Genomic DNA, 25931 nt, shown 5'->3' on the forward strand with positions numbered 1-25931 from the left:
AGAGGCATTTTGATATTCCTGACTCCTCTTCCCATTGGGAAGGATTGGGAGCAGGGGGGGAGGGGTGCGGTCAGTGAAGTAAACAAATGACATTTCTGCCATGTTGTCAGGCTGGATGGATGCCCAGAATCAGCTCAATGTACATTCCTGCAGGAAAAGGGCTAGTTTTGTTAATGCGTCAGTTAATAACTTTCCTGTTTCCGATTTCCCATAGCCAAGAAAGGGTACTGGAACAGTAAAGAACATAGAGCATTTGGTGAGTAAAATACACTATCTGCAGGAGAGGTATGTAAGTACATGTGTGTAGGCATGTATGTATGTGTGTATGTTAAACACTGTGGCAATGGCATGTGCACACATGCTTACGGTAAGTACCAAGGACTGGAAGCTTTTATCTTTACAAGTAAATAAGATTCCTCCACAGAGTAAGTGCCCAGGTCCTGCTCTTGCTTTGCTTAAATTTGTCTTTAACTGGGATGGTGCAACAAAGACTGTTTGTGGCTCTGCAAGGTTTTTTTGTTGTTTCCTGACTACTTTTGAATTGTATCCCCTCTTATTCCTTGTTCTGCTTTCTATTAATTTATTCTTTTCTTTATGTTTCATGCTTCTGGCCTTTGCTGTTTCTGATTTTTCTTTCTGTTTCCTTCTGTCTCATTCCCACAGTTTGGGCAGTATTGAGTGAAGTTTCCTTGATGAAAAGTGACAATCAGCAACTTTTTAAGTCTTGCTTTCATAAGGATTACCTTTGCTCCTTGTGATTCTCACAGTGTGCAGCTGATACTGTATGAAACTGATGGTCTTATGGAAGGATCTTATATTGTTCAGAAACACTTAAGATTTTTTAGGTCGCTCAAGTGACGATCTTAGAACCTATGCCAGCGAGTGCTTAGCATTTCTCCAGCAGAGAATGAAATGAATGCCTTATTTTGTAGATTAAAAAACCTTGCACAAGTAGAACACTGCTCAGTACTGGAGGCAAAATGTGGTTTTGAGAAAAATAAAACCATGTTTTTCATAGAAGTCATTTCGTGCCTGTCTGCCTCAGACTCTCTCCATCTGTCTGTGTCTGTCTCTGTGTCAAAAGCTTTCTTCCTGTATATGTGCATCTCTGAGTCTCTTTCTGTCTCTCATGTTGAGTCTTTATCATCTCTCTCTGTCTCACAGTTCAGCGTGTCAGTCTCGTTCTGATGTGTCTCTGTCAGTACATCTGCCTGTTTCCCTCTCACATATAGTGCATAGACACACATGTTGTCCACTCTTTCAGCACGTCTGCCTCTCTCTGTATGCCTGTATCTCACTCTGTATGTAAATCTGTCTGTCTCTCTCTCTCTGGGGTAGATCTTGACTTTGTGCGATAGTGTAAAACGAGTGATAGCGAGTCGACAGTCCGCTTTACATCTCTCACGATTTTGGAAATAAAAACTGGGAGAGTGGTAAAATGGACTGCTGATTCGCAATCACTCATTTGACACTACTGTACAAAGTCAAGATCTACCCCTTTCTCTCTTTATCTGTCTTTATATCTCTCTGTCCAAATCTCTGTCTGTCACTAGAGGCTTCTTATAATGAACTTGTATAACAAGTATTTTATTTGTTATGAACTTTCCCTGGTTTTGCTGGAAATGAGTCCAAGTCTGAAATATGATGCCCCCTTGATAAGAATGACTTTGCCAGTTCCCAGCCCATGCAGTTGTGATAAACAATATTAAACATCAAAAGATCAAAAAAGCTCTTTCAAATATCCCGACTGCCTCATACAGCAGGTGGGGTTTTTCACATTCATCATGTTTAAGTGCTTTAAATATTGTGATTTTTTTTATATATATATAGGGTTCAACAAAATCTTTGAAAGGCACCCATCAAAGGAGTACTCTGCCAAGGTAAAACTGTCAATTTATAATGCATTCACTTTAAAAGTAAATAACTGAGATAAATGAAGGAACAAATTCAGTTTTGGGAAAGTACTGGGTAGAGTGTGATTTGGGGCACTGCTCATTCACTCTCCAGGGACAGAATTCAAGGTCACAAGGTTACAAAGAGAATTAACACTCATCCATAGAAGCCAACTTCGAAAGGCGTTTTGAAAAATAGGGCCGGTGTTATAGACAGTGCTGTGTACACTATGTTTTTCCTTGTTTGGTAGGTTTGTGTTAAATGGTTAATTGAGTTATAAACGTACAGATCTTTATGTTATTGTTTTTGAATTGCTAATAATCCAACACTGAATAATAAAGAGAAAATAACTGGATTTATTATAGATTGAAACAATTTCACAGGCATCTCAAGCAACATTAAACAGCTTTAGCCACCATTAACAACCTTCTTCAGAGTGACTCCACCAGCCTGGTTGATACTTACTCGTGTTAAGGGAACGTCTCTAAATTCTCATGTTCAGATAATAATAGTAAACAATTTTACAACACCAAGTTATAGTCCAACAATTTTATTTTTAATCCCACAAGCTTTCGGGGGCTTCCCCCTTCTTCAGGTGGTGTGGAACCTGAGGAAGGGGGAAGCCTCACCACCTGAGGAAGGGGGAAGCCTCCGAAAGCTTGTGGGATTAAAAATAAAATTGTTGGACTATAACTTGGTGTTGTAAAATTGTTTACAATTGTCAACCCCAGTCCATCACCAGCATCTCCACATCACAGATAATAATAGGATAGGAAATAAATAGAACAGGGATTTACTTTATGAACCACTGACCTTGGATGGCATTCCTACAAGTAACAGTTGAGCCTATTCATTGGTGGTTTCTTCTATACTTTTTAAAATTTGTTCTCAGGATGTGAGGAATGCTGGCACAGTCACACTAATTGCCCTGAGAAGGTGGTGGTGGGACTTCTTTTTGAGCAATTGGCTTGCAAGACCACGTTAAAGGACATTACAGAGTCAACTACATAGTGTGGGACTGAAGTCATGTGTAGCCAAACTAGGTAGGCTCCCTTCCCAGAAGGACATTAGTGAACCAGTTGGGTTTTTATGGTCTTTTAGATTTATTGGATTAAATCACAATGTGCCTTGGGGAGAATTTGAACTCATGACCTCTGGGTTACTAGTCTGGTACCATAACCACTACACTACGCTATGTATTCCAATGTTTCTCACACATTGTAAATGTAGCTCCTGATGTGCGATTGTAACCCTGGCTTGTCATCCTGTTTTCGAGCAGGAGTTTCAGTGTAGACCACGTCATGGAGAGGAACTACGACTTTGACCTGACGTACATCACAGAGCGGATTATTTCAGTCTTCTTCCCGCCAGTGCTTGAGGAACAACGATATCGCAGCAATCTGAAGGAGGTTGCCCAGATGCTGAAGTCCAAACATGGAGACAATTACTTGGTAAGCACAGCTTTCAGAATATAGGAACTCACACCATACCTGTAACGCACCTCAAGTCACTTGGAGTCAGTGGCCGATATTTGTTACTGTTGAGTAGCAAGTTACTCATATAATAGTTACACTTTGGATTATTTTCTAGGTATATTTATATTTGTAAAACTGGATGAGAACCACATTTTAAGACTGTTAGGTGGCCTCACAGTGGCTCAGTTGGTAAATGCACAGTGCAGAATGGCACTGAGTCACAATGACCAGGAAAGTCTTGGGTTCCATTCCCAGTCTGTGCTGAGTTAGCTGATTTCAGCCAGAGCGGCAGAATTAGCCTCAACCTCCCTTCTCCTCAAACTCACCCTACCCTTGGGGTAGGTAAGGTTAAAATCAGCCCTCGGGGCTTCTGCTGCTGGTGGCTTTCCAGTGATTGCTGCTGGAAAGTGTGCGTGTTGGGTGAGAACAAGGTCAGGCTGAACTGTGATGCCCCCCGTGACCAAATAGCTCACGGTATGGATTGATTTGGGTGAGATATTGGAAAACTGCTGGTGCCTGTGGAACTGTACACATCCCAGCGTGAGTCCACGCTTTCAGAAGAGACGAGAAAACTGAGAACAGGACCTACATAATAAAGAAAATATTTTTCTCAACCCTTCTAGTAATCCTGTTGGTCTTGGAGGTTTAGTCTTGCTGTCAGTTAAATGGAATTATGATTAACATCCTTTTTTCTGTCCATTTCTATTGATTTTTGAGGTAATATTTTTGTTTAAACAGCAAGTGCCAATGACATCATTATAACTCGAAGGAGTCACTGGGGCTGCAATGGGCTGGAGCTGAATTAACAGATCAGCAGATATCGGGACGCAGTCATTAACCCTGGGCTGCTTCAGTGCTGAGTTTAACTTGGCTTCCTCACAGCTGCCCTACTGATGTGATTGGCACCAACTGAACCAAAATATTCCACACAAAAAAAACCTTCAGAAAAATAGAAAAAGGTGCGAAAGTTCATCAAAATTTTTGCAACTAATTTTTTAAAAGGGACCCTAACAGTGAGACCCTGCCCCTTTTCAAAAACAAAAAAACTGCATTGCCAAGTTATGGGTTTACGTTGCTGTTAAGTTTGCCGTTGTGTCGTGTCTTCATCTTAATTTGCCTCTGTCACTGCAATAAGACTGTAATGTCAACGGAGCAATTTTCAGCAATTGAGTTTGCAATTGGACGATATTAGTAACAGATATGTTTGTCTGAAACTCTATCTTAAAAGACGTTAACCTATTTAAAATAAACGTGAACACCTTTGTTACAATATTGGGTAAAGTAATTTTGTACAAACACGTTAAAATGTTGTCACTGGCCTCACACAGCGTGATTTCAAATGTTTTAGCTGCATTTGTTGTGAATTAATTCTGCGTTGTGATTATTTTTATCTCTCCATTAGTCACACAGTATTGTGGGAAGTGTAGAATTAACTGGCATCTGAGAAGAAACAACGCCAGCAGAAAAATATAATGGGGAGGTTGGGGGTGAAGAAGGCTCTGGCTCTCAAGGAGTTAAACATTATGGTCGGGGTTTTCCACTTCTGTGCTTGTCAGCCTGTGATTTTCCATCCGTTAAAGTGAATGGGCAGAAATTCGTGGTGTGGCGAGTGCAGGAGCAGAAACCCCTGCCTGATATGCTTTCTACATTGTTTGGATGCAGTGTCGGGATTTATCAGTTGAATTGCAACCCACATCTCCACACTCCTTCACTCGAGCACCCTCCCAGCCCACACAAGAACATGCCATCATTCCTGGCATGTCCAGGGCACTGATGCCAGTCCCAGTGCAGTGTCTGATTCTTGGAAAACCTCAAACAGTCACTGACAGGAGCTCTCCACCAACACCATCACTTTACTAGTACTTAGCATAAAAATCCACCCAATTTGACCAATCTAAAATAACCCATTTCTTTTATAGCTTTTCAATCTATCTGAAAAGAGGCAAGACATCAGCAGACTCAACCCCAAGGTACGTTGGACTGAATTCTCATTTCTCTCTTTTTAAGACATTTGGAGTTATTAGTTTTAAAGTAATTCCAAACATGACCAATGTAGGGTTAAACTGATTTCCTCATTAAAGGCTTCACGGTGCTGGGAGTTGTCCTGCTCTCTGGTGTGGGTAAATCCAACCAAAGCAGATAATGTCATGCAGTGATCACGGGTTGTATGCAGGAGGAATTTCTCATTCAGTATGTGGATGGCCCGACTAGAGAGGGGGCAAAACTTGACCTCCTCTTGGGAAATAAGGAAGGGCAGGTGACAGAAGTGTTAGTGAGGGATCACTTTGGGACAAGTGATCATAATTCCATTAGTTTTAGGATAGCTATGGAGAATGATAGGTCTGGCCCAAAAGTTAAAATTCTAAATTGGGGAAAGGCCAATTTTGATGGTATTAGACAGGAACTTTCAGAAGTTGATTGGGAGAGTCCGTTGGCAGGCAAAGGGACGTCTGGTAAGTGGGAGGCTTTCAAAAGTGTGTTAACCAGGGTTCAGGGTAAGCACATTCCTTATAAAGTGAAGGGCAAGGCTGGTAGAAGTAGGGAACCTTGGATGACTCGGGAGATTGAGGCCCTAGTCAAAAAGAAGAAGGAGGCATATGACATGCATAGGCAGCTGGGATCAAGTGGATCCCTTGAAGAGTATAGAGATTGCCGGAGTAGAGTTAAGAGAGAAATCAGGAGGGCAAAAAGGGGACATGAGATTACTTTGGCAGATAAGGCAAAGGAGAATCCAAAGAGCTTCTACAAATACATAAAGGGCAAAAGAGTAACTAGGGTGAGAGTAGGGCCTCTTAAGGATCAACAAGGTCATCTATGTGCGGAACCACAAGAGATGGGTGAGATCCTGAATGAATATTTCGCATCGGTATTTACGGTTGAGAAAGGCATGGATGTTAGGGAACTTGGGGAAATAAATAGTGATGTCTTGAGGAGTGTACATATTACAGAGAGGGAGGTGCTGGAAGTCTTAACGCGCATCAAGGTAGATAAATCTCTGGGACCTGATGAAATGTATCCCAGGACGTTATGGGAGGTTAGGGAGGAAATTGCGGGTCCCCTAGCAGAGATATTTGAATCATCGACAGCTACAGGTGAGGTGCCTGAAGATTGGAGGGTAGCAAATGTTGTGCCTTTGTTTAAGAAGGGCGGCAGGGAAAAGCCTGGGAACTACAGACCGGTGAGCCTGACATCTGTCGTGGGTAAGTTGTTAGAGGGTATTCTGAGAGACAGTATCTACAGGCATTTGGAGAGGCAGGGACTAATTAGGAACGGTCAGCATGGTTTTGTGAGAGGAAAATCATGTCTCACGAATTTGATTGAGTTTTTAGAAGGGGTAACCTAGAAGATAGATGAGGGCTGTGCAGTAGACGTGGTCTACATGGACTTTAGCAAAGCTTTTGACAAGGTACCGCATGGTAGGTTGTTACATAAGGTTAAATCTCACGGGATCCAAGGTGAGGTAGCCAATTGGATACAAAATTGGCTTGTCGACAGAAGACAGAGGGTGGTTGTGGAGGGTTGTTTTTCAAACTGGAGGCCCGTGACCAGCGGTGTGCCTCAGGGATCGGTGCTGGGTCCGCTGTTATTTGTTATTTATATTAATGATTTGGATGAGAATTTAGGAGGCATGGTTAGTAAGTTTGCAGATGACACCAAGATTGGTGGCATTGTGGACAGTGAAGAAGGTTATCTAGGATTGCAATGGGATCTTGATAAATTGGGCCAGTGGGCCGATGAATGGCAGATGGAGTTTAATTTAGATAAATGTGAGGTGATGCATTTTGGTAGATCGAATCGGGCCAGGACCTACTCTGTTAATGGTAGGGCGTTGGGGAGAGTTATAGAACAAAGAGATCTAGGAGTACAGGTTCATAGCTCCTTGAAAGTGGAGTCACAGGTGGATAGGGTGGTGAAGAAGGCATTCGGCATGCTTGGTTTCATTGGTCAGAATATTGAATACAGGAGTTGGGATGTCTTGTTGAAGTTGTACAAGACATTAGTAAGGCCACACTTGGAATACTGTGTACAGTTCTGGTCACCCTATTATAGAAAGGATATTATTAAACTAGAAAGAGTGCAGAAAAGATTTACTAGGATGCTACCGGGACTTGATGGTTTGACTTATAGGGAGAGGTTGGATAGACTGGGACTTTTTTCCCTGGAGAGTAGGAGGTTTAGGGGTGATCTTATAGAAGTCTATAAAATAATGAGGGGCATAGATAAGGTAGATAGTCAAAATATTTTCCCAAAGGTAGGGGAGTCTATAACGAGGGGACATAGATTTAAGGTGAGAGGGGAGAGATACAAAAGGGTCCAGAGGGGAAATTTTTTCACTCAAAGGGTGGTGAGTGTCTGGAACGAGCTGCCAGAGGCAGTAGTAGAGGCGGGTACAATTTTGTCTTTTAAAAAGCATTTGGACAGTTACATGGGTAAGATGGGTATCGAGGGATATGGGCCAAGTGCAGGCAATTGGGACTAGCTTAGTGGTATAAACTGGGCGACATGGACATGTTGGGCCGAAGGGCCTGTTTCCATGTTGTAACTTCTATGATTCTATGATTCTATGAATGGGCATTGTTTGTAGTGCCAGTTATAGATTGGAGCAAATTGGAAATGAGAACTTCTCCAGTTTAAAATTGACTGCATATGGGGTTACGCAATGGGTCAGTGGGAGAACGCACCATGGAGTGTGGCATTGAGCTGTGCGGACCAGGAAATAGCCATTCTTTCACACACATCCAGCCAAAGTTCATTGTGAGCCTGCTGGAAGTTTTCAATAGTGAATGCAGATTGATGCCATTGTGTGAATTTACATAATCAGATAAAATGTTTTCAGCATTGGTGCCCAGGCACCTTTCCGAACTTCTGACTCTGATGTGCTGCCGTGCATTTGATTTCCAGGTTCATGACTTCGGCTGGCCTGATCTTCATGCCCCTCCCTTGGACAAAATCTGTGCCATCTGCAAAGCCATGGAGATGTGGCTGAACTCTGACCCCCATCATGTGGTGGTTCTGCACTGCAAAGTAAGTCAGCAGATATTGTGATTAAACCCAGGATGGAAAATCAGTGAATGAAACCGTCTACGTTTCCGAAATGTTGCTGAAGATTATTTTCTCCTTGGACATTCGGAGACGTACATTTGAACGTACCAGCCCAACAAACATGGGAAGCTGCTCTTTAACAATATGGGATAGTGCTGGAAACAAAGGAAATAAAATGTTATCAGGCCGAAAGCTGTAATGTTGCCAAGTTGCAGATTTATTCCCAGCAGGCTCAAAAGTCATTTTTTTAATGAGCTTAGCAGACTTGATGGCACTGGTTGAAAAATACATAAGTAGTACAATCGTAAAACATTGAATATAACAGGTTTACTTTCTTTCTTAAGGGTGCAGTAATACTACACATTGTCATTGATGTGAAGCAGTTTTGGGTGCAGTATAACTCAGGATTTGGGTCCCATTCTGACACTCAAGCATGCTCAACCTAAGCACTGGAAGGCTCCCTTCAAGACTCCAGCTCTCACCACTTCAAATTTGCACTGGCTACAGTATAACTCAAGTTCAGTGAGAAGCCACATTTCAGAAGTGCCCAGGCAGTCCAATTTTAAAGCTTTGTATGGATTTTTTTCAATGTTAGGACAAAGTAGACACTTCCACCCCAGCTCAATCTGCAGGATAACACAGATCTGCTGGCAAATACCAGCCCCTACTTGGTACCTGCAGTATAACTGAAGTCTAATAGGGAATTTGATTATTTTATTGTTCATCTTACCTGGGCTTCACTGTACAGAATCCACAATCAATGTCTAATTTGCAGACGATTATTCATTTTTTATTGCTCCCTCTCACCCAGTTTTCTCTCCTCTTCTGAAGGCACTGCCTCACACTGGAGCAAGGTTCCACAGGTGTCAGGTGTCCTCCACTATCTCACCCACCATGTGTGAGCGCAAGCACAGAGTGTTGGCAAACTATTCAACCATATGGTGCATCACAGTCAAGCTTGATCCTATCCGTACACACACGCCTCCCAACAAGGGGTTACTGAATAACGATCAGGAGCAGCAAGTCTGTTTGATTCCTCCCCTCCACCCCCTCACCTTGGAGCACTGAGGTTAACTGTAGCATCACTTTCTCCTCTTTAGCTGAGATCAATCATCTCGGCACAGACTGAGGGTCAAACTGGAGACCTTTGTGATCTGTAAGGTCGGGGCAGTACAGTCATCAAGTGAGCCAGCGGGGAGCTGAGATGCTCATTTGCCTTGCAAAGCTTTGTCCTTAAGAGCGAGCACTAATTTAAGCAGCAATGAAGTGCTCTGTAGTGCGATTGAGCCAGAAAACCACAAGCATTCGACATTGGCCTGGTTTCAAGTCAGCCCTTTTATTTTGTATCTCAACAGGGCAACAAAGGTCGAGCGGGAGTAATCATTGCAGCGTACATGCACTACAGCAAGATTTCTGCAGGGTGAGAGCTTCCAGTCTCTTTTATAATTGAAATACTAGATCTGTACTATTCTACGAGACTGCCTTTCACAATCACAAATCGTGATCGAACCTTGCACAGCAATGAAATGCCACATGCAGTCTCTGAAAAGAAAAGCTTGGGTAAATCAGAATTTGAAAGCGTATGGAGATTGAAGTTTTTCCTGCAACGACACCAAGCCATGAGTCAAACAACTACTAATGATGAAAACCAGTAATGGATGCACATTAGGGGCGAGTAACCAATCGGTGAAGTTCACATGCGAATGCTTCATGCACTCGTGGGCTGTAAATTCTTCAATGCATAATTTAGACTGAAAACGTGTTTTGAGTAGCAGGATAATTCAACTAAGATTATTCCATTTGTAAATGTGAATGGTCCCAGGGTGGGGGGGGGGCAGGGGGGAGGGAGGGAGAGCAAAAAAAAACATGCATTTATTTGGGGCCGAATCACATCCTCAGGACATCCCAAAGCATTTCACAGCCAATCAGTAACTTTTGGAAGGCAGTCACTGTTGTTATGTAGGTAAATGTAATTTCCACAAGCAGTAAGTGAAATCAATGATCAACCAATCTGTTTTTGGTGATGTTTCTTGAGATAAATGTCAGTCAGACCACAAGGACAACTCCCTGCTCTTTATGAATTGCACCACTTTTACATCCACCTAAACAGGCAGATGGGGACTCAGTTTAACGTCTCATCCAAAAGACGTTAAACTGAGTCGTCCAACAATTCAGCACTCTCTCAGTACTGCACTGAAGTGCCAGTCTGGATTATGTGCTTAAGTCCTGGAGTGGGGCTTGCACCCACAACCTTCTGAAGTATTCCAGTATTAATAGTGTAATACCTTTTTTTTTTAATGTAGGGCTGACCAGGCACTCAGCACACTGGCCATGAGGAAGTTCTGTGAGGACAAAGTGGCTCCAGCAATACAACCTTCGCAAACCAGGTGAGAGGGTTCATCCTACACTGAGCCGTATCTGCACCTAACTGTTAGCATTAATACTCCACCAATATCCAGCTTCTACTTGAAGTGATTCAATATGTATTGAATATGCCCCATTTACACTGGAATTCAGAACACTACTAGCAACAGAGAAGCAATTACGCAAACACAGATGCTGCCATGTCGCAATCGTGACTTTACAGATTGGATTGTCTGCCGCCATCCTGCCCTAAGTTGGGTGGGAATAGCAGCAGAAACAGCAGGAAAATGGGGTAGTGAGGCCTACCACTGCCCCCTGCCCTAACTGGATTTCCCGCTCACTGGGACAGCCACCAGTCAACAGGAATCTGTACAGTTAGTACAGCAAATGCTACAATCAGTGTTTTAAGGGTTAACAAACGGCTCTTCATCAGAGGAGGCATAGTAAGCTCACCCTACAATGGCAGAGGAGATTTTTTAAGCATACTATTGGTGTCCATTTATATATCTTTAGCTCCCAATTTTTATCAATAGCAAGATGCTTGAATAGGTTCTAATTTGCTGACTTTACCTGCTCTGGAATGGGAAAGCTGACCAAGGCAATATTTGCAGCTCCCCTGATGTACAGAACCATGCAGACCAGGGAGGCTCCAAGTTCAATTCCTGGTCTGTGTTAATTTAGCTGACCTCTGCCAGCACAGCAATAAGGGTGCTACAATTGGGTCTCAGCAAAATTGACCTAGGTTGGGGAAAAGAATCAGCCAGGGGTCTTATTCCTGATCGCTAGGCAGTGACCCTGCTGGGGAGTGCATGTGTGGACGGTGGTGAGAACAGGATTGGGCTTGACTCTGATGCCCTCTATAGTCAAATGGCCCACTGACACTCCCTGGCTAGGCTCCATATGAAGAGTGGCCACTTAGGTGAGCAACCATTCCCTTGGAACTGAATCCCAGCAATAATCAGTGCCTTCAGGAGAGGAGGGGAGAAAAGTAGAAAAACACATCGTCCAGGAAAACTGACTCTGGAGACAATCTGGAACTTAGTGATGTCAAACAACATGAGATGGAGTTAAGCCAGGGAGCAAAGATGTTACTACTGGAGCAGAGACAAGAATTAATCAACATAAATAGCATAGTTTCCTGTGGGGACCTTATAAAAATGACAGAAACAGAGCAGCGGATTTAAAGGAAACCTTTCAGAGTGCAGGGGCTGCAGCAATTTAAACAAAAGAGTCAAGACATTTGGAACTACAATTGACAGGAGTAAACATACCAAAAATCATTCAAGCTAGACAGAATCAGTGGAAACTTGGTCCAACTCTTGGTTCAGGTTTAAAAGGCTAATGGAAGCAGTGAAGAATGATTTTAGCCATCAGTATGACTTTCTTGTAGCCTTTTTCTTATGTTTTTCCTTCCCTTGTCAATCCAATCCTCGAATTCAGTCCACTTTCTACAATTAATAGCAGACTAATTCCCGACATCTCTTCTTTCTGTATTTTAGCGTCGACCTTCCCTGAGCGGGCAAGATTCACGCGTCGGCCCTTAAAAGAACGTTTGTCAGAATTTTAATGCCAGACGTCGTAAAAGAAATGAGAGTGTGCAGGGGTGAAGAAACATGTTTATTCCCACTCACTTCTCTCCACTCTCCTCCGAAGGAATGCTGTCTTCTTGCTGGGATATTATTCTGCGGGTGTCCCCCGGTCGATCTCAGCTCTGTGCTGTCAAATAGCCTGTCAAAGCTCACTGTCCCAGTTCAAAACATGCAGAATAATCACGTGGGCAAGGTTGCCCACGTGATTATTCTGCATGTTTTGAACTGGGACAGTGAGCTTTGACAGGCTATTTGACAGCACAGAGCAGAGATCGACCGGGGGACAGCTTAGTCTGTGTGTCTCAGCACCACACTGCAATTACCAATTGAGCCATCAGGGAAGCCATCTAAAATAAGGGAGCAGACAGAACAAGAAACGTGTTCAGGATTCAATAATGGGTATTGGTCTCTTATTGTATGAAGATGGGAACCTAGAACTTCCTGATGCTGACATTAACGAACGAACATTTAATGACCTTCCGTTGTCCACTATTTTAATGCAGGCACTGACCCAGTTATTTTAAATGGGTTAAAACTCTGCTAAAATAGTGGACAGAGACATATGAATGGGTTAAGTGTTCATTTTCAAGTATCACAAACTGGAATTTCTAGGCTGGGGTTACAGTTAATTTTCAGATCTCTGACATTAATGTATTTTCCTTCTCCAGATACATTTATTACTTCAGCGGCCTGTTATCTGGAGCGATCAAAATGAACAGTATGCCCCTGTTCCTGCACCATGTCGTCATCCCTGCTATTCCCAGCTTTGAGCCTCACGGAGGTAACATTTCCAGTAACTGCATTCAGACAGATTGCACTCAGATCCATTTCTATACCTTTCCAATATCTGCAGAACTTCCTAGCCAGCGAGATCATTTTAATTAGGTCCCAGTCATTTCCCCCCATTAATTTCAGTGATACTCAATCCAACTTAATACTGCACTGTCCGTGAAAATTCCATCTATAAGCAATAAAAGGCCAGCAAATTGCAGTAATGCTGCACATGCAGAAATAAAGCAGATTACAAAACCAATCTGTGCCGGCTCGGGGACCATCCATAAGTATGTAAGGGAGGGAGTAAAAAAAATGTACAGAAGTGTACAGGGGGAGAATACAGCCAAAATATGCATTCTTCTTGATCTCTTTCTTTTTGTAGTGGCCATTTATATAATAAAAGACAACAATGCTTAAACTAATAGCAGATTAAAGCAAAGTAAGGCAACGGCTTAATTACTGAAGGGAGTGCTGGCTGGAATGTGAAGGTGATCCAAAAGACTCATTTTCACTGAGCTTTTCTTTTAGATTGCTAAAAAAAAAGTGCTTCTTTCGCCTGGTTAAAATGTCATTTCTGGGATTATTTGTCTGAGGCAGCGATGTAACGGGTGGTGGAAGGGAGTGGGGCTGAGGTGGGGGAGGTGAGGGCAGCAGCAGTGACCTCCTGCCCAGGGGTCGGAGCCCGGACTGAAAGGTCGGTCACTCTTGCCAATTTACAGGGCATTCCTTGGTGACCCTCAAGCCTCCATTAGTGGATTGAGAAAGGATTGGAGCTGAAGTTGGGGCTTGGTTGTGGTCACAGCAATAAAACCGAACCGGCACCTTCCCCTCCACCAAGACAAATCCAAGAAAGTGCTGGCCTCTTCCACAAGCTGCTAGGCTGGTTCAAGTTGCTGTTCTGGAAGGAGAAGATGGAGCTAATGTTGATGGGTTGCAGTACTTGCAAAGATATTTGTGAATGTATTTCTCATCATTTAGAAAGGTTTTCCATGTGTTTGACGTCTCTGGAAAGCATACAATTGGCAACGAGGTCAAGATGGAATCAAGAAATCAAGATTTTTGGCTTAAATACTTTATGGGTGTCCCCAAAATGATTAATTCAGATAATTGTTTGCCTCCTACGTTTCATTTATAATAATGCAAAAGTACAGGCTTTACACTGGATCACACTATCTCACTTGTGTATATGCAGATTTGGATTATGCAAATTCATTTACAGGTTCCAAGCATCTGAACATAAATGGATTTCACTGTACACAGAATTTTTAAGATCTTGAGAGAAGTAGGGCCTCATCTGATTAATGATACTGTGTCAATTGTGATGGCACGTGCTCTGTCGCACCTGCATTGTGATAGAGGATGGGCCGCATGCTGGCTCATTGGAGATATAAAGGATTATTTCCCCACAGCCTCTCCCAATGAGAGCTTCGCCTACCAGGAGCTGCAGGTCAGAACCTCAGATGCGCACTGCACGTGCTTTCCTGACTGAAATGGTCAGAATATCATAAGCAAGGCCTGCCCGAATTTCTGATGCGTACTCCCACCAGGCAAGACTCCCCAGTGGGAGTCAGTAAATTACCCTATAGTGCCAAGTGCCAGAGCTCAGCTGGGCCATATTGGGGGAGGCTATATCCAAGAATGCAGATGCTCATGAGGCCCAGCTACGGAAGTGGGGAGGGGGGGAGGGAGGACAGGAGAGGTTGTTGGAGCGATTGCAAGACTGGATAGGTAAGTTTGCGATTATTGCTCAATGTAGGCGAGACACACAAGATAAAAAGAATTAGACACCTTACCTGTGCTCACCCTGTTCCTTCTCATTCTCTCATCTTCCGTGTTTTCTCTCCTATTTATGCTTTTCTCAGCTCTAACTCTTTAAGTTTAAAATGTTTTGCTTTCTTTTCTGTGTTTGGATGTCCATTTTGGATGTGGGAGCAACCTTTCTAAAAAAAAAAGGCTTTTCTTTGGCAGAAAACTGGCTTCAAACGATGCGACCATGTCAATCTTTGATATGAAAATTGCACCAAAACCAGTAAAGTGATTGCTTGTCCAGGGCCTCTGCACCTCAGCGGTGCCCGTCCATGTAGATTCGACTGTAGCACTGCAAGCGTAAAACCTTTGGTGTTTTGTATCCGGTTTACATTTTCTGGGCAGCCTGGTCCAAAAAAACACAGACTGTCTGAGGTAAAACTAGATGGTTGGCAACCCCAGCATAAACCACCCCTGTCCCTAAATCACATGACTCATCCAAACAGCAACTTCAAAGTCCATTTTCAGTGGTGGCGACATCAAAAGCATGTTTGTACTGGCAAACACTAAAAACAAGATAAATACAAGATCCACAAAGAGAAAACAAACGTCAGCAGAAACCCATGAATGAGGCTGCTTCATCCCCTGTTTATATTACAAGCCCTGCCTTCGGATGTAGACTTTATATGAATGAGGTGGCACGGTTCAAGAAGAAGGCCCACCATCACCACCTCAAGGGCGACTAGGGATGGCAATAAATGCGGCTTTACCAGCGACTTCCATATCCTGAGAATTTTTTTTTAAACGCTGACGGTAGCCGGGAACAGCACCTCACAAGATGGTTTTGTTTTCTGCCTCAGATGGCAACGTTGGCAAGCGAAAATGGACGCAGGCAGGTGTGCTTGTCTCCAGGCTGCCATTTTGTATTGGGCGGGGCTGGAGCTGGGCTCGCAGAGCAAGCTGTTCCACAATATGAATTGAGCATCAATGGTTTTACTGGCAAAGACCAAAGGTAGTTTGTGACTGAGTCAGAAAATAAGAGCAGACACCGAATAAACTCACTGGGTTTATTGCCCTTCATTGACCAGAACAATTCATCCTCTTTGGGTTGGCTCTGAGTGTGAGCTCAGTAATGCTTAGAGTCGTGGAATGAGGCACAATGCACGTTTAATTCCTGCCCCACTGAATTTCCATTCAGGGAAGGGGCCAAGCAGAAGGTGAAGGGTGTCCCTTCAGGACAGAGGAGCATCTGAAGGGAGGGGACTCCAAGTGGCCCCAGCACCTACTTTCAGCTGGTTACTGTGGGCATTGGCATCAGCCTGGGATCGGACTGAGTACCCAGCCTCCCGGCGGCAGAGATGTTAAAGCCAGTTAGATGGAAGATGAATTTGCAAGAAGAAAAGTCACGGGAAAAGTATTAAACTGCTCATAATCGAACGAGTTAATTGTGGGTTCCACGCAGTCAATGCAAATTTCTTCAGAAACAACCCTCCCATCAGCCTTTGCAGCACAAGAAAGCTGCCCATAATATGACAACAACAGATACATTCCAGCTACCTTTAAATAATCTCTCAGTAATATCATACACTTCATAGTAATGTCATATGGAGTTCAGCATAATCCTTGACATTTAATGACTCATCCTTCAATACATACCACAAGACTACTGCCATCAAGCTCTCCGCAACAAGATAAGGACTTTAAACAATTCTCAATATTTTAGTATTGATTGACGATATTGTCAATGGTATTGTGCAGTTCAATACTCATATACTTTGGAAAACAGGAAGTCACTGTGCATTTAAACCTTCCACAGCATCAAACCCTTCGGCTCGTCGTCTCTGTGTTTATTCAGCTCAAGAGAACTGTTTAAAATCTCATAACCTCCTGAACTCTGGAAAATTCTTTTTTGTTTTCCCGAAACAGGCCAGAGAAGCTCACAGCGGGTCAACCTCGCTGCACTCTGAAACATAGCCATTATTTTACTGATGATTCCACTCCAATCATCCACTCACTTCTACTCCCACATCCACAGAGCTCAAACCCTCCAGTCCTTTCCCAGTGCAATGGCTGAATTGCTACATCTTCATCTCCTCCATGCCCTTCAGTGGGGCAATAAAAAATCTTATTTCTTCTAATTCTTGAGATGGTTTCTTCATGACTCTCACAAGTCTAACCAACAGCTCTCACCTCTTACATTTGGTGGTTCCACCCTTATTCCTTCATCAGTTGACATTCTTGGTGGTAAATATTTGAAGCAGAGGGAGATACAGAGCTACAGGGCATAAGAAACATAAGAAATAGGAGCCCCTCGAGCCTGCTCCACTATTCAATAAGATCATGGCTGATCTTTGACCTCAACTCCACTTTCCCGGCTGATCCCTATATCCCTTGATTCCCTTAGAGTCCAAAAATCTATCGATCTCAGCCTTGAATATACTCAACAATTGAGCATCCACAATATGGGGCAGTAGGATTAGTTTTGGATTGCTTTAGCAAAGAGCCGGCACAGACATGATGGACTTAATGGCCTCCTTCTGTGCTGTAAACTTCTATGGTTTCACTATCACTTTTGGCCTCAAATGGAGCTCACATTTCCTCCATTGCTAAAGCTGCCTCCAACTCCCTTGCTTTTGTCTCTCATACCAAACACTCCTTTTTCCACAACAACTGTTAACTGTTCACAAAGTCCAAGTATGTCAAAGAATAGAATGCTGCTCTCGTATCCGGGGAGGCTCTTCTATCACCTCTCTCACTCTTGCACAGGATACAAGAAAAAGCAGATTGGCTGGTAGCTGATTCCCAATCTCTCTCTCTCTCTCTCTCTCTCCATCAAAACCTTCCTTGCCTTTCTCTATTTTATTTGTGCTATGGTCAGTGCTCCTCTCAACTTTCTATTTCTGTTTCTTCTAAGCTCCAAATACACTATCCTACACATCCTATCTCTAACCTGCATCCTTATTCTGTTGAATTCAGGACACAGCCTCCTATTCCGACTCATTCTTTCCTAGGACCTCAAAATTGTAGAACTCCTCACCTCCCTCAGTTTTCCCTTCCTCCTATAAAATCCAAACTTGACGGCACCTAACCATTACTTCTCGATTTACCTCATTTTCCCTCTTGCTCTTTTTTAGCCCTTCACCCAGGATTCTCAATTTTATTTTTAAAAAGCTGTATGATTCCATTGAAATATTTGACATTTAGACTGAATTCAATGCCCCCACTGTTTACAGCACATGTGCAGCGTGGTATCAGATTACCTGTGAAAACACGCCACTGTGCCAAGAGTGAAAGTCTCAACAGCAGGGAGTCAAATGAGACCCTTTACACCAGTCGGTTTAACATCCATGAGCTCCCAAGCCACTTTTAAAGTAATTATATCAGGAAATGGGCGAGCTTCTCACACTGATCTAACAACAGAGAAGTTCAATCTGGCCATGAAACAGCTGTTTCATTGCTCCCGACGAACTCACAGTACATGGGGATGCTTTATCAGACATTACTACCTCAGTGACCACACTTGCTCCCTGTCTGCTAACTTAGTAAATTGATTGGTAAGTCAATCAAGGCCTATTAACAGGTCCTAGTCCCCACTAACGGGCTCTTGCGGTGCGGTGCGTGTTTACATTTTGAGAGCAAAAAAGACAGATAAAAAGGAGACACTTACACATAGTGAAACGTATAACTTATAGTCATCTAAAAAAAATAACCTCGGATCACCCACACTGGCCCCCAATGTTGCAGGCAAACCTCCTGATTGTACTGCAGCAGACGGGGAAGTGAGAGTACAGGCAGGAGGATTATCTGCAACTTTGGGCGTTGGGAGCCAGGACAGGTGATCTAGAATCCTCCCTGATAGATCGAAGGACTTTATATATAAATGAGAAAAGAAGGTCAATGCTCACCCTTGTCCACTAGACAGTGCAACCTTGTGCACTGCCTTGTCCCCAACTGTAGGTAATGTTGACTCTTGGGGAGAGGCAAAAAATCTAGTTGCCATTTTCAGGTAAAGCAACTCCATAAGGCAATCGAGCTGCAGGAGACGATGGTTGCTCATCACTAAGCAAACTTAACTAACCCACAAACCCCAATGCCACCTAATGTTTTCCTCCCTCATGAACTTATAAAGTCCCTTCTTAAAGGACTGAATTGCACCCATATTTGTAAGGTATGAAACCAGCTTGTTGGGATACATTTAAATAAGACTGAAAACAAGTTATTCATCGAAGAGGAGTTGAGAACCTGAGTGTACTTGTGACATTGCACTGGGAGCAACCTGTACACATTCCCTTCAATCATTGCTCCAACTCTCCTTATAAAACAGAAAATTTATAATGGTTCCTGTTTTGGCCCTGGGCCTGTGCTAACATTGGCTCAAGTACTGACCACACCATCTGTTGGACAGCAGGTGGACTTTGTGTTTGCCGTTTATCGCATACCGGATTTTGCACCTGATATGGTCAGCCCCTTCGTGCCTCCTGTAACTCAGCCCACAGAGAACTGCAGTAGTAGTACTCCCTGTCCAAAAACAACACAAGATAAGAATTTTCCATTTCCTCAGACTGTATCCTGAACAATTTGTTCTCATCGTGTTCACTCCTATTTAACCTTGTTTGCATGATTTCCACCCCCCTCCCCACCTCAAATCTCCCCTTACCCCTCTGCTAAAGGCACTGACTCACATTAGAGAATGAGTCCATTGGTACCACATCCAAGTGACTGATTTTCACGCGTTAACCTTCACAATGAGTGTCAGCGAACTAGTCAGGGGGCATCACAGCTAGGCCCAAGCCTGAGGTGCACACCAATACACTTTCCAGCAGGGACCACTGGATAACCATGAGGAGCAGAAAGTCTAGCTGATGTTTCCCACTCCTAGCTCCAAAAAAATTGTAGCATTGTCATCCCAGCTGAGAGCAGCTAACTCAGTGCAGACAAGGGATTACATTTTTTGCGATGGTCAGATTTACTAATTTTAAGGTTTTTTTTCTCACTCCCTTACTTTGTCCCCACACCATCCAAGAGAATGGGTGAACACTCTGCCCCCAGGTCTCTGTCAATGTCTTGTCCAACTGTAAAAGTGCTTTTACACCCCACCCCCCTCCCATTTGGGAAGTACTGCCTCTGCAGGCTACTTTCCCCCTTTTATGCATTCAGTGTTGGGTCCTGGCCTCCTCTGCATGTTGGGCTCAGCTATGTAACAAAGAGACTCAGCATGTAAACCTGCAGGATGACGTCTGGTGTTTGCTTTGCAGGAACTGGCAGTGTTAAGCTGACAGCAGGTTCATAGACCCTCATTACTGTGGGCCTATGCTGCCTTCGGTTCCCTGCAGGTCCCACTGTTTGTATTAGGAGTGCAACAGTTGGTTGGATTCCTGTGTAAAAACATTTTACTTTACAGAACTGAAAGAGGCTGCATACCCTGTGGATGATTTTTTTTCTCTGACAAAGAAGGGAAGCAGAAGTATAGACTATTAAAAGAAAGATTTGCATTTATAAAGCACCTATCGTGTCTCTTGGAAATGTCCCAAAGCACTTTGCCTACAATTAATTACTTTGAAGTGCAGTGACTGTTGTTATGTAGGCAGCCATTTTGTGCACAGCAAAATCCCACAAGCAGTAATGAGTCAATGGCCGTGTTTTAGTGCTATTAATTGAGGGAAGAATTTTGGCCTCAAAAAGAACATCCTGCTCTTTTCAAAGAGAGCTTTGGGATCTTTAACGTCCACCTAAATTATAGTAACAGGGCCTCAGTTAACATCTCCACATCATAAAACAGCACCATCAACAATGCAGCATTCCCTTGGTACTGGACTGGAGTGTCAGCCTAGATTATGCTGGATTGGATTGGAGCAGGTATTTGCTGTTGCACTAATAATCTCCATATATAAACAGGTAACCAGCTAAGCTTCTAATGCTACAAATTTATTAGCCAACTATTTTGTCAGGCAATGGGTTGCTCTGAATAACATCCTGGGGAACATTTGCGCCATTGAACTTGTTCCTACCTGGAAGTCGGGGAAACATCCAAAAATAAATCTGACTGCTGGTAACCCAAGGCCGATGTGTGTCCAGTTTATGGTGTTACTTGATTGAGCAGAGCCCTTCATTTCATCCTCCCATGCCTTGTGCAGTTGCCTCTCATTTCTTTCAAGTTCTTTCCTATCTGTTTTGTTGTTTTGCTTATCTTTATATTAAAGCTAAAATGTTGTCTCTGTTTGACCACTAAAGCCTGGAGATCAATAGATTTCTGCTTAATTACAGGATACCACCCATTCCTGAAGATTTATCAGTCTATGCAACTTGTCTACACATCAGGAATCTAGTAAGTGCCCTGTTGTTGTTTGTTTATGTACACTGCAGACAGGAAATGCTCTGAGAGACATTTCACTTATAATGAGAAGAAAATCTAGCAAGCTCTTAAAAAATCCATATACAGTTGTTTTCCTTGGCTTATGTGGATATTGTTTCAAAAGTATCTTAAATCGACCACAACAGCCCTCTCATCCAGAATTTATAGAGCAATTGTTTGTTTTATTACAGCAAAATGTTTCATGGGCTCAAAATGCTTTTTTATTTTAAGTTGAAGCTCAAATGCATTAAAAATCACCTCAGTTGCGGGGCTTGGTGGCACCATGCTTTGGTGCATCAGGGGCAACAACGAAGGGAAACAGAAATGTGACTATTAAAAGAAAGATTTGCATTTATAAAGCACCTATCGTGTCTCTTGGAAAAGTCCCAAAGCACTTTGCCTACAATTAATTACTTTGAAGTGCAGTGACTGTTGTTATGTAGGCCGCCATTTTGTGCACAGCAAAATCCCACAAGCAGTAATGAGTCAATGGCCGTGTTTTAGTGCTATTAATTGAGGGAAGAATGTTGGCCTCAAAAAGAACATCCTGCTCTTTTCAAATAGAGCTTTGGGATCTTTAACACCCACCTAAATTATAGTAACAGGGCCTCAGTTAACATCTCAACCATAAAACAGCACCATCAACAATGCAGCATTCCCTCGGTACTGGACTGGAGTGTCAGCCTAGATTATGCTGGATTGGATTGGAGCAGGTATTTGCTGTTGCACTAATAATCTCCACATATAAACAGGTAACCAGCCATGTAAGGTCTGTGTGTGATTGTCAGTCATATGCAATAACCTTTCTGTGTTAGCTTAACAAATCCATGCTTCTCGTTCTATTTTCCACAGCAGTGTCCAGGGGCCTGGGTGTAAGAAATTGTGCATCTCAATCGAGCCAGCCTTACTGCTGAAAGGAGACATCATGGTGAGTTCAGGACCAAGAACTGGACAAAAAAAATTGTCTTTGGAGCTGGGGATGCAAGTGGTGAATTGTGAGGGGCAGCTTTACGCTGGAGACTCCTTTAATTGTTATAATCCAGGCTCCATTAATCATTCTAATACAGACTCCTTTAATATTTATGATACTGACACCTTTAACCATTCTAATACAGACACCTTTAAACTTTCTGATAGACTCCTTTAATAATACAGCCTCCTTTAATCTTTATGAGAAATTGGTCTAGCACCGGTGTGAAGTGGGCAGTGCGCCTGGAACGCGTGCCTGAAGACATCGGCCCGAGGCTCACTGCAAATTTTGCCTTGGGCTTCAGCTACATAAAGCTGGCAAGCTGTGGGCGCAAATTGGGTGTCCCGATGCACCTCGCCAGTTGGGGCCCTGGACAATGTGTTCGATGGAGCCTGTCCGGCAGGTAAGTGCTGTGGTTTAGGGGGGTGGGTGTGGAAGCGAACTACAGTGGGCCGAGTCCTGGTTGGCAGGTAAGTACTGGAGGGGACGGAGGCAAACTAGAGTGGGCTGAACTGCATTAACGTTAAGTTCACTTAAAAAAATCTACTTAGCTTTCCATCAGTCCGTTTAAGGACTGCTAGTTAGGCCACTGCAGACCTGGAAAAACTGAATGGAACATGCACAGCGAATGCTCCATCCAGTTTATTGGCAGCAGGGTCCTAAAACAGGCATTAGGCCCCCTGATTAGCATATCCAAGTACATTTGGCAGCCGGCACACTTTGGCAGACATCATGCCCGAAAATTGCCCGCCCACCCCATCGGGCACCAGTTTCTCCCCCAGAATCCTTTAAGTTTCACGATACAGATTCCATTAAATTTTACGCTCCAGACTCCTTCTCAAGTTTCTAGTAAAAGCAGGGAAAGACCATTTTTCTTATCAAGCCCATCCCTTCTTTGCCGGCAGAGCCTCATCCTACACATGTGGGTTGTAAAATCTCACCATACACCTGATCCGCAGTACGATGCATTTTCGTGGGGGGAGAAAGTGAGGTCGCGCAACAGGCGTGCTCAAGCCTCATTTACATGTTAGAATTATTCAAATCAGGCCCCATGTCGAATTTCGCAACTTAGAGCAAGGCCCCACCCAAGGTGTGCATCGCGCCCCTATTTAAAATGGGCACATTAGGAGTCCTGGGATCTGGACTGCTCAGGTGGGCTTCTTAAAGAGGATGATATTTTCAGTTGCTGTTTAAAGGTTTTGGGAATTTTGTTTTACATTTTCAATCACACTTTGCTGCATTTTGTTCTGTGCATCAGTTGGTTTTGCTGGGTGGTCTGCCACTTTTGTATTTTTGGGGTCAATACTTTCCTTCATTACTCTTGGTTTCTGCTGCCATTTAAAATGCCTGGTGAAATGTGGGGAAGATGGATATTCTTTTAGGGGCTTTGAATACACTGCGTGGCTTACATGAGAATAAAGGAGGGGCCAACAAATGCAGGCGCAACAACACCTGAGGCATTTTGTCTGTAGCCGTTACTACCCCAAGGCATGTGTTCATAGACTCCTCGACATCTACCTGGACACGTCAGAGGAGGCCCGCTCCACACCGCCTCTTGTTTCACAAAACAGGCTGTCACAGAGATGTACCATCTGCTGCAGGACGACCTACAGGCAACATCTGAACCAGCGACGGCCTTTTGCATAGAAGTGAAAGTTACTATAGCATGAAGTTTTCATGCGACCAGATGCTTACAAGCCACCCAGAGGACATCTGCCACATCAGGTAGTCTGCAGTGCACACATGTATCAGGGGAGTGACAAATGCTATGTTTGCAATTGCTAAGCGGCAACACCTTCATCACTTCTCCTCTGGAAAAGGGGTCTCAGCTGGACAGGGTGCAGTGCTTTCATTGGGTGGCTGAGTTTTCCCGAGTGCAAAGCATCACAGATGGCACCCATTTGGCCAACAGGACTCCTCCTGTCAACCCCATAGCTAAATGATCAGCAAGAATTTACACTTAACTAAATGTTCAGGTGATGTCAGCCGTGGCTCAGTGGGTCGCACTCTCGCCTGAGTCACCTTGTGGGTTCAAGTCTCACTCCAGAGACTTGAGCACATAATCTAGGCTGGCACTTCAGTGCAGTACTGAGGGAGTGCAGCACTGTCAGAGGTGCCGTCTTTCGGATGAGACGTTAAATCAAGGATTCATCTTCCCTCTCAGGTGGATGTAAAAGATCCCACGGCACTTTTCGAAGAAGAACAGTGGATTTATCTTAGTGTCCTGGCCAATATTTATCCTCAACCAACACCGCTAAAACAGATTATCTGGTCATTATTTTATTGCTGTTTGTGGGACCTTGCTGTGCGCAAATTGGCTGCTGCGTTTCTTACATTACAACAGTGACTACACTTCAAATGTACTTCTTTGGCTGTAAAGCGCTTTAGGATGTTCGGAGGTCATGAAAGGCGCTAAATAAATGCAAGTCTTTCTTTCTTTCTATTTGACCACAGTAACATCACTATGCATGCCAATGGCCATTATCCAGGAAGCAGCCATGATGCCTTCATTATGTGGCATTCCTGGTGCCTGCATTTTTGGAAGAAGAAACAGCACTGGATAGATGGCTCTTAGGCGACCAGGGCTGCTGATCCCCTGAGAAACACCCAAACAGTAGAGAAGAGTCTTGGGATTTTTGCTGTTGCTCTGCCACCTCCACCAGCAAAAGAAGTGTGTAATGCAACTTTGGCACAGCAAACAATTGTGTGCAAAACGGCAATGGCCTTGTACAATTCTTGAACTGTAACCTCCCAGAGGGTGCAGTTGTTCCCAACTTAGTTCGTGCCATGCTTGATGGGCCTCACAAGAATTGTGTGTAACAGTGAGGAGTGCTCTTACTTCACCTTCTTCTTGATATCAGCAAACTTCCTCTTTACTTGCAGATGGAAGGGACCTGGGTGACCTCCCTGCTTGCATCTATGCTTTTATAGGAGGGCCCCAAATAGGACCCCCTTAGCAGGACTTCCAAGTCTTCAGCATCGAAGGGAGTAATGTTGCCCACATGTCTCTGCTGTGCTATTGTGAACCACTGGTCCACATTGCACCACCACTACAACTCCCCTCTTTAATGGTGAGCTACAGAGTTTTAAGAGTTGCTGCACACTGGATTTTATGCTTCCCACCAAGTGTGCGACACGCTGAGCAGTCGAGATGGTTTTTCACGTGCCAGTAGCCTATTCAAATTGGGGGAGGGACACCTATCACAAAGTTTGGCAAGGCAAGTCCATTGAGCTGCCAGCACAGGCAGGCTTACGTCATGAGCCAACACAAGCCCTTTCCTGTCAGTCTTGCAAAATTGGAGCACATGTGTAATCTACCCTACCATAGACTCTATCCCACTCATTTAATCTCTTGAGGGACCAATCTGTAAAAGTACTCCCTGATCTCCGAAGATTATCACGGAAATTGCACTTTTTATGATATTGATAAAATTTAAGCCAAACTCATGCTGAGACCACAAAGCTTCAAATGTTGCTTAGTTCAGTTGAACTGACTAAATTAAGGTGGGGTCTGATTTTCTGCTCCTGCTTTGGTATCTTGGTCCCTATATCAGTGGTTTTCAAACTTTTCTCCATGGAGATCCCTCTGTAAATACTGACACATTCCCATGGACCTCCTAACTTCAAAAAGACAGAGTCAGTTACCCTAAGTAAAACAGTGAAATCATTGCAGACCATGTTTTTTTATTAGTATCCAGCAACAGAAACAAGTGCTGGTATGTCAA

At 43.6% G+C, this 25931-nt stretch overlaps 1 protein-coding gene across 7 annotated transcripts in view; it reads left to right on the forward strand.

Annotated features, from left to right (window-relative positions):
• Positions 1-25931, forward strand: part of LOC137307210 (tensin-2-like) — a 245814-nt gene that overhangs the window by 173020 nt on the left and 46863 nt on the right. For all 7 annotated transcript variants that reach the window (XM_067976607.1, XM_067976610.1, XM_067976608.1 and 4 more), the window contains 10 exons: positions 215-256; positions 1831-1880; positions 3173-3344; positions 5288-5338; positions 8271-8393; positions 9767-9831; positions 10715-10798; positions 13033-13145; positions 21149-21209; positions 22089-22164. In XM_067976607.1, coding sequence (XP_067832708.1) covers positions 215-256; positions 1831-1880; positions 3173-3344; positions 5288-5338; positions 8271-8393; positions 9767-9831; positions 10715-10798; positions 13033-13145; positions 21149-21209; positions 22089-22164 — 837 coding nt within the window. The remainder of the gene's footprint in view (positions 1-214; positions 257-1830; positions 1881-3172; positions 3345-5287; positions 5339-8270; positions 8394-9766; positions 9832-10714; positions 10799-13032; positions 13146-21148; positions 21210-22088; positions 22165-25931) is intronic.

The sequence above is a fragment of the Heptranchias perlo genome, chromosome X (genome assembly GCF_035084215.1).
Source record: "Heptranchias perlo isolate sHepPer1 chromosome X, sHepPer1.hap1, whole genome shotgun sequence".
NCBI lineage: Eukaryota > Metazoa > Chordata > Chondrichthyes > Hexanchiformes > Hexanchidae > Heptranchias > Heptranchias perlo.